We start from the raw sequence: 10,129 nt of genomic DNA on the forward strand, positions 1-10,129 counted from the left end.
TAAGAGCCAAAGAGAGAGAAAGCAAAAAAAATTTTTTAACTAAAAAAAAAAAAAAAAAAGGATAACCAAATAGAAATGTTAGGAGAACTGTATTTCTTAAGCTTACTTAATGTATAATCTACAAGATGTTCTTTTTAGTGATTTTGTATAAGAAATGTTTTAACACTCAAAAAAACTGTCAACATATTTAAGTGTAGGTTTCAGAATCACCCATTTTGGTATTCTATACATAGAATACAGGTGAAGATACACATAGGCCCATAAAATATACAGGAAAAGTTTCAACAAGTAGAAGAACTAGAGATTTCTATCTGAAAACAAATTCAGCTGCATGTAATCAGATCTGGCCTCATTTCATCTGTTCTCTCCTCCCATCTCTTCCTTTAAAATATTATTACATCGTAGATATGCTAATATCTGGTAAACCAAGCAGCATGTTTTTCCTGTTTATTTTAAAATGTAAAGTTTATTACTGAAATAAAGACTTATTTTCTCACAAAGCTCTGAAGGACTTATAAGTACTATGGAAAATCTTAAGCTTTAGAAATTTCCTTTGAAAACCAAGGAGTTCAAAAAACAAAAAATGAACCCCAGGGCTTAGGATTCAAGAAAGAACTGGCAAGCTGAATAAAAACACAATTTATGCAACTGCAAATTATTCCAAAATAGAAGGGAAAGGGCTGAAGGAATTCAGTGTAACTGTTAGTAGGGAGCTCTTTCAAAGTTTAGATTTTACAATAATGACATATACAAAAAAAGAAAAAACAGCAGGTTCAGGACCAAGGATGCATACACCATGCAAACTGTTATTAAAAAGATGACCCCTAGCTTACCAACTGGACTGCCCTGGTGGCTCAGTGGTAAAGAATCTGCTTGCGATGCAATCTCCTAGAAAAGTAAATGGCAACTCACTCTAGTATTCTTGCCAGGGAAATCCCATGGACAGAGGCACCTGGAAGGGTATAGTCCATGGGGTCGAAAAAGTGTCAGAAACAACATAGCAACTAAACAACAAGCATGCCAAATAAGATGAATATAATCAAATTGGTGGAAGTGGGTAACTTCTTGAGAAGGGTCTCTGCTCCTTGGGTTTGATTATTCATTATTTATGATGATAGAGAGAATGGTGGGTCTGATAACAACCTTTAGATTGAAAAAGATAGAACAATGGAGCAAATGGAAACAGGTGGGAAAATATAATTTTCAAAATGGGACCTGAGGTACATTTTGCAAACTGTAGACTAGAGGAATAAATATATTGCTAAGAGTCTTACGTCAAGGCTGTATATTGTCACCCTGCTTTAACTTATATACAGAGTACATCATGAAAAACTCTGGGCTGGAAGAAGCACAAGCTGCAATCAAGATTGCCGGGAGAAATATCAATAACCTCAGATATGCAGATGACACCACCCTTATGGCAGAAAGTGAAGAGGAACTCAAAAGGCTCTTGATAAAAGTGAAAGTGGAGAGTGAAAAAGTTGGCTTAAAGCTCAACATTCAGAAAACGAAGATCATGGCATCTGGTCCCATCACATCATGGGAAATAGATGGGGAAACAGTGGAAACAGTGTCAGACTTTATTTTTTGGGGCTCCAAAATCACTGCAGATGGTGACTGCAGACATGAAATTAAAAGACGCTTACTCCTTGGAAGAAAAGTTATGACCAACCTAGATAGCATATTGAAAAGCAGAGACATTACTTTGCCAACAAAGGTCCGTCTAGTCAAGGCTATGGTTTTTCCTCTGGTCATGTATGGATGTGAGAGACGGTGAAGAAAGCTGAGCGCTGAAGAATTGATGCTTTTGAACTGTGGTGTTGGAGAAGACTCTTGAGAGTCCCTTGGACTGCAAGGAGATCCAACCAGCCCATTCTGAAGGAGATCAACCCTGGGATTTCTTTTGAAGGAATGATGCTAAAAGCGGAAACTCCAGTACTTTGGCCACCTCATGCAAAGAGTTGACTCATTGGAAAAGACTCTGATGCTGGGAGGGATTGAGGGCAGGAGGAAAAGGGGACGACAGAGGATGAGATGGCTGGATGGCATCACCGACTCGATGGACGTGAGTTTGAGTGAACTCTGGGAGTTGGTGATGGACAGGGAGGCCTGGTGTGCTGTGATTCATGGGGTCGCAAAGAGTCGGACATGACTGAGCGACTGAACTGAAGATTCTTAAAATTAATACATTAGAAATATGACTTGTGAGTGTTCAGGAAAAAAAAGTGACTGTCAAGAACCAAGAAAGATTCACTAAACATAAATTAGGTTGCACTTCTACAAAAATTATCTCAAAATGTATCACAGACCAAAATATATAACGCAAAACTATTAATATGATACATCCAGGAGATAAAGTAAAGTGAAGTCGCTCAGTCGTGTCTGACTCTTCGCAACTCTATGGACTGTAGCCTACCAGGCTCCTCTGTCCATGGGGTTTTCCAGGCAGGAACACTGGAGTGGGGTGCCGTTTCCTTCTCCAGGGTCCAGGAGATAAGAGGAGACAAATCTATATGATATTTGGTTTGGTGATTATTTTTAGACAAAACAACAAAAGCACAATCCATGAAAGAAAAAAAAAATAAGTTGGACTTAATTAAAATTTAGAACTTCTGCCCTCTGCAAGGCACTGTAAAGAAAAACAAGTCACAGAGTAAATGAAAATATTTGCCAAGCTCCTATCTGCTAAAGGACCTATATCAAACTATAACAACTAAAGGGAACAGTGAATGACCTAGAGATTGTCATACTGAATAAGTCAGAGAAAGACAAACATCATGATATCGCTTATATGTGGAATCTAAAAAAATAGAGTACAAATAAACCTATTCACAAAACTGGAATAGTCACAGATTAGAAGACAAACTTACAGTTACCAAGGGGGAAAGACGGGCAGATAAAGTGGGAGATTGGGATAGACATATATACTTTACTATACATAAAATAGATAAGTTAAAAAGAACCTACTGTATAGCACAGGGAACTCTACTCAATACTCTGTAATGACCTACATGGGAACAGAAGCTAAAAACGGTGGCTATATGTATATGTATGAATGATTTACTTTCCTGTACAGCAGAAACTAACACAACATTGTAAATCAACTATACACCAGTAAAAAATTTTAAAAAAAGCAAAAGATATAAACAGATCCTTCTCCCAAGAAGATATACAGATGGCAAATATTCATGTAAAAAGATGTTCAGTATCATCTGTCTGTGCAGAAACACAAATTAAAGTAATGGGATATCATGACACACATATATTAGAATGGCTAAAATTGCCCAAATAGATAAAAGTAACTACCAGTGAGAATCTAGAACAGCATGCAGAATGGTATAGGTTGGCAGCTTCTCACAAAGCAAAATATACTCTTACCATATAAGCAATCTTTCTCCTAGGTATTTACCCAACTGATCTGAAAATTTATCCAAAAAACTTGTATGCAAATATTTATAGCAGTTATACTCATTAATGCCAAAAACTGGTAGAAAACAAGATGTCTTTTAAGAAGTGAATGGATAAACAAACTGTGGTAGATTCTTACAATGGAATATAATTCAGCAACTTTTTTTTGAATGAGCTATTAAGTCACTCTAATACATAGATAAATGTTACATGCATATTGTTAAATGAATGAAGGTAGACTGAAAAGTCTATAAACGTGGATAAGTAATTGTCATCGTTCAGGAGAGGGTTGAACAGGTGAAGCACAGTTAATCTTTTTTAGGGCAACGAAACTATCCTGTATGATACTATAATGGAGGATACATGATAATATGCATTGGTCAAAACCCAAACAACTTTAGGGCATGAAGAAGGACTCCAATGGTAGGCAAATTTGAAAATATGATTTAGGAGGTTGCGAAGCCCAGGAGAGACTGTAGAATATGGCAAAAGATTCTGTCTTATAAATGTAATGAAAGAACTTCACTGAAAGAGATGGGAGAATGGGCTGCTCACCTAACTTGGGATAAGAGGAGTCAGTACAAATATGGAAAAAGGCACTGTGTACACTGATAAAAGTTGTTTTCCACAGGGATACAGGTTATCAATTCTGAAATCACTATACATACACTAGGAGTAAGTAAGTAGTAATATATGGATGATTAAGCAATATAGGATGGTCTACGGTAAAAGAAGTCTGAAAACGCTACATATTGTATAATTCCAATTATATGACATTCTTTTGAAATGAGAGGTTATAGATAAGAAGAGAAGGTCAGAATGATCCAGGTGCTATAGATTAGAGTTGGAGACATCTGTATAAACTCTCACATTTAGTGTAATATAGATACAACTGGTTACATATACAAACATTTATAAATATGTGTGCACACACAGATTAATTATACCTACATATATTTTTTTACTCTGTCTGCTGAGAGTTCCTGGAGGCAATGACACCTCAGTAGCAACGAGCACAACCAGTTACCAGGGCTTGGTTCCTAACACTATTCTCCACTGAAAGGAACTAAGGTTCCTTGGAGAAACAGCTGATTATAGGATTGGGGCAAGAAATACACAGAATAAACATAGAGCATCTTGTAGAAACAAAAAACAAGGAAGTACTCAAACAAAAACATAACCCACAACCATGGGGCTATGTCAAAGGGACAGAGAAGTTAACTTGAAGAGTTCCCAGTGGCCAAAGCTGAACAATTTGATCAACAAAATAGTGTTGTATTATCACTAAAGCATAAAGTAAATATCAGTTGAGTCCATATTAATTAAACAAATAGATAAGGTAGAAAAGACAGATTTCGGGTTTCCTTGGTGGTACAGTGGTTAAGAATTTGCCTTGCAATGCAACCAATTCCAGTTCGATCCCTGGTCTGGGAAGATCCCACAATTAAGTCCAGGTGCCACAACTACTGAGCCCAGGCACTGCAACTACTGAAGCCGGCAAGCCTAGAACCAGTGTCTGCAACAAGAGAAGCCACAGGAATGAGAAGCTCACACACAAACAGTAGCCCCCACTCACCGTAACTAAGAGAAACCCCGAGGGCAGTAATTAAGACCTGCCACAGTGCTTGCTTCGGCAGCACATATAACGAAGACCTACCACAGCCAAAACATCAGTAATCTTTAAAAAAGAAAAGACAGATTGCTGTGGAGAACTCCAAACAATCTGTGTAGATACTGCCTCCTCAAGGAGGTAGAGCTTAACTCTCCAACTCCTAAGTGTGGGCTGCATAAGGTAACTTCTTTTCAAAGAGTACAGCATGGAAAGGTGGAAAAAGAGTAATTTCACAGTAATTTCACTGAATGTGAAAAACACATTCAGCCAGGTGACCAAGGTTAATACCAACAGTGAGGAAGTCATGTTGGTTACAGGTACCTTTCGTATGATGACCATGGCACTGTACCTCAGTGATCTTCCTCCCCTAAACCCATAAGCCAAGTACTAATCACGTGAGCAACATCAGACAGATCCAAACTGAGGGAAATCCTATAATACTCTTCAAAACTGCCAAGATCATCAAAAACAAGCAAAGTCTGAAAATACTATCATAGCCAAGAGGAACCTAAGCAGACATGATGACTAAATGTAATGTGATATCCTAGATGGAATCCTAGAACAGAAGGAAGACAACAGGTAAAAACCAGGGAAATCTGAATAAGGTATAGACTTTAGTTAATAGCAAAGTATTGATACTGGTTTATTAATTGTGACAAACAGATCATACTAATGATATACTATATTAACATATATAATTAATAAATATATACATACCAACAGTTGGGAAAACTGGTGTGGAGTATTTAGAAAACTATTATAAAATAGTTCATTTAAAATATGATTAGGTCAGGGACTTCCCTGGTGGCCCAGTGTTTGAGAATCCACCTTGCAATGCAGAGGACATGGGTTCAGTCTTCTTTTGGGGAACTAAGATATCACATGCCATGGAGCAACTAAGCCCCTGTACCACAACTACTGAGCCCACATGCTCTGGAGCCCTTGTGCCACAACTACTGAGTCCACGCGCTCTGGAGCCCTTGTGCCACAACTAGAGCCCATGAGCAGCAGTAAAAGATCTCACATGATGCAATGAACATTCTGTGCACTACAACTAAGACCAGACGCAGTCAAATAAATAAACAAAAATATTTTTTAAAACATTAATGTCAGACTAACCTCAATAGTAAATAATCTTACTTAATAAAACTCTAGCCAAATACCTCTTGTGGTCTTTCATCATAGTGTCACTATAGACAAAAAGGAAAGCCATGGACCAGACACAAGGAAACAGGCATATGTGATGAAACAACCATAATCAAAAGGGCACTGGCTAAAAGACTAAAAGGAAACAAGAAAATGTCTATAAGTATTCCAGGGGCTAGGTGTTTGAGTATGACCTTTTTAATGGTCATTATCAAGAACCTGGATGCCAACATACTGTATGCTAATAATATCTGCTTAAACTTGGAAAGACAAAACCCTTGAACTAACAAAACCAAGATGTAACATAATATGGACAAGCTGCAGAGGCAGAATGGATTTAACACAGTGAAATTTAAAAAAAGAAAAAAAGGAATACTTTGTATGCCAAAATACTATGTATAAAAATGCCAGCCAGATCATATTCGGGGTTCATGTTAAGTTTCGAGAATTACACATGAACAAAAAACAAAATGCACTGAAGTCAGAAATCATGATTGTAGACTTAAAATCAGGACACACCAGGATAGCTTTTAGTCCCTTTAGAGGGATTTGTACTTTGTTAGGTATGCATGGCCTTATGGGTAGCACTAGATCCAAGACAGCAACTCTTAAGTACATAGTTTTTCACAATTTACACAATAAAGATTATCTAATAGCAGCTATAAATGGAGTGAATTACATAGTTACCATTCTCTATGAGTATTCAAGCAAAGGCCCATTCATTTTACCAGTGAGTAATGTCTTAGAAGGGAGTTAAAATTGAGTAAAAGATAAATGATTATTCAGCGCCTTTCCAATTCTTAGATGATAACTAAAGGAAGGCACAAGTAACATGTAAGCCTAAAGTTCCTGTGATATTCAAAGGCCATCAACTTAATTACACTGTTTAAATATCAGAGTTACATTATTCTAAGATGCTAAAACCTTAAAGGGAAACCAGCATTTTTAATTGAGTCCCATACACCCTCAATCCCTAAATCAAAGAACATTTGTTGGTTTTAGCTGGGCTTTGCATGTGTGTTGTCACGACCAATGCTTTGCGATCCCATGAACTACAGACTGCCAGGCTCCTCTGTCCCTGGGATTCTCCAGGCAAGAATACTGGAGTGGGTTGCCATTCCCTTTTAGGGCATCTTCCCGAACCAGAAATCAAACCCAGATCTCCTGCACTGCAGGTGGATTCTTCACCACTGAGCCACCTGGCTTTGTGGTTCTAAATTTAGTCAATAAAACTAAATTTTAGTTCTAAAATTAGTCAATAAAAATTAGTTATTTAAAATAAATCAGAATTAAGTCGATTATCCACTGTTCAAATACTACATCAAAACTTCAAACGCTTTGCTATCAACAAACTAATGAACATAGCCTATTACAGTGTACCTATTGCTGGCAGAGCTCTAGCTCTTATCAAACTTGCCATAGGCCAGTATAGGTTAAACCAAGGGTTTGGATATATCATATAAAAAGCTGAAAGTTCCACATGCTGTACAATTGCCCAATTTGAAAATGTAAATAAATTAGTGTATATGTGTAAAATGTTAATTACTTCAACATATAGTTCAAGTCTATGTGATTACCCACAGAGTAACTTCCGTCAAAGAAGTAGGCTAAATAACAGGGCCAAATAAAGATTATAGCTGCACAGTCTCTCAGTCATATAACATCCCTCTGGTTACTTCACGAGTCATATTAAAATCTGGCTACCTACAGTCTATCTGTTACTGTAGAAACTCCTTTTGCTTTATAGCCCAAATTATTCCAGTAGCTATGCCAGGTGAGGATCATGAAATAAAGTGGCACAGAGATGGGCAAAGACATTTGTTAACAGAAACAATGTTAGGCACATTGAAACAAAAAAGGACACTGAGCACATACTGAGCACATATTCTTTTAAGGTAAATTTTAAATCTCTGCTAAGGTAAAGGTTCTATTTTTCTGCATCAGCATAATGTGAGAGTTTGGCAAAGATGCTCTTCAGAAGCTGACAACAGAAAAAAGGAGTTAAATCTTTATTTAAGCTAGGTGTGATTTTATTTTATTAGGCTGGGTGCAACATGGCATAATATAAAAAGGACAGAGCTGGGGACCTCACTTCGATTCCCAGCTCTACTTCACATCACTGGCAGTGTGATACAGAAAAGACAACTAATCTTTCTGAGCCTGTATTTTCTCACCTGTGAAACAGGGACAAAAAAAGATCCCATTTTTCCATAGGATCATTGTGAAGATTAAAAGCACATTTCAAACTGCAATAACTATATAATGTAATTTGGTATTATTATTAATATATTCTATCCAATATTTCTAAAGCTGAGAAGAGTAAAAAGTAGAATTTAATTATAGAAATAAAAACACAGTGGTGGTAATATACTGGGGATAAAAAATAATACACCAAAGGCAAAAAGCCCCTAAGACTCTCAACCTTTAAATGTTGTTCTTATTATTTTAAATAATGAGGATCTATTTCTCTAAGGTCTAAGAGACCTCTAATGTAACTAATCTGGGGAAATACACAAAGGGCAGTAATACAAATAAACTTGCAGTGAAAGCCAAGAAACAGATAACACTGCTAAAACTATCCAGAAAGCTGGGTAAATATTAAGAGAGGAGTCAGGTAGGAACAATCAGCTTGATGAGAAGTTTGGAGATTAGCTGAGAAGTCTTTTGGTAAATATCAAAGTACCAGAAGAGTTAACAAATGATGAGTTTACTCCTTTCTAAATCAGAAATTGCTATCACATAGCAAAATGCCTAAGCTTTGCCATCAACCAACACGAAAAGCGACAATGGAAGAAGCTTATTTATTTCTCTAGTTAAATACCTTGGGAAATCTGAGCACTTTCCTAAATAATCTCAAGAAAATACCAAAGATAATAATATGTGCTCTTCTTCACAGCACATACAGTTTTTGAACTCTGAACATTAAGTGTTATACATATTAGTGGTTTAGCCATCTATCTAGTAGGATACCTGTCAGTTTAACTGGGATCTTTATTGCCTAAGCCCATATAATAATAACAAAGCAGGATAAAATAAGTCTGAGGAAAAAAAAAACTGTTTAAGAAAGAGTACTAATCTTAGAGGCACAAGACTTTAGAGTTACTAGCATTAATTTCTTATCTATTTTGAGAAAAATCATTTCACTACCCTACTTTTGCTTCTCCATCTGTCAAATAAGTTATCAAGTATAAGCTAGATTGCCACCTGTCAGATGTTACAGAGGGAATTCCTCGGATAAAATAATGTTGAGGAAAAAAAAGAGTTTCTCTGTTACCCTAAGATTACATAATCCTGTAAATACATCTTCCCCCAATTAAAAAAAAAAGTGAAGGGCCTCAAGTACCTCATATAAAACTTAAACAAAATGGTCCTTCTTGGAATATTCTGGGATTATATCAAAACAATTTTAAGTACTTATTTTCTCTAGTCTAATGATTCTTTTTTCTTTCTCTCTTCTCTCTAGAAAATTTACCTTTATCCTTATCCAATGGTTCCTGGGAAAGAATAGTGCACAGTACCGGGTTTTTCCACACCCCAGTCTCTTGAGCTAGAGTAGCTAAAAAATGCAATTCACAGCTGCCATTCTCCATCAGCTTTTCATGAGCTACCTATAAATATTAAATAAACATCCAAAGAATTACAACAGATTTTCAAAAGCAAGCTTATCAGCCTTTAAATATAATACTAAACTTTTGAAAAATAAGACTTAACTTAAAATTTTCATGTCACATTACAAAGTGCTGCATCCTTCTGATTTTTAAGATGAATCTCAAAAATAAGAATTATACTAATTATAAATTTTAAATAAATAAAATATATTTCTAGAAATAAGTTCATATTATTTTTCCCCCAAGATCTAAACCAACAGCAAAGTTATTTCTCGAGGAAGCTATCAGAATATCCATACCATGAAAGACCTTATACATTTTATATCCTCTGTTAGTAAAAAAAATTTTCCAAAAA

General features: G+C 36.2%; 1 protein-coding gene across 4 annotated transcripts in view; it reads right to left on the reverse strand.

The window, feature by feature from the left end:
* Positions 1-10,129, reverse strand: part of ZNF292 (zinc finger protein 292) — a 95,610-nt gene that overhangs the window by 30,633 nt on the left and 54,848 nt on the right. For 2 of the 4 annotated variants that reach the window (XM_061427883.1, XM_061427882.1), the window contains exon 4: positions 9,639-9,774. The exons of 1 other annotated variant lie outside the window; for it this stretch is intronic. In XM_061427883.1, coding sequence (XP_061283867.1) covers positions 9,639-9,774 — 136 coding nt within the window. Of the gene's footprint in view, positions 1-9,638; positions 9,775-10,129 lie in introns of those variants that run through there. One more of the 4 variants, XM_061427886.1, reaches the window with a different exon arrangement.

The sequence above is a fragment of the Bos javanicus genome, chromosome 9, assembly GCF_032452875.1.
Source record: "Bos javanicus breed banteng chromosome 9, ARS-OSU_banteng_1.0, whole genome shotgun sequence".
Taxonomy (NCBI): Eukaryota; Metazoa; Chordata; class Mammalia; order Artiodactyla; family Bovidae; genus Bos; species Bos javanicus.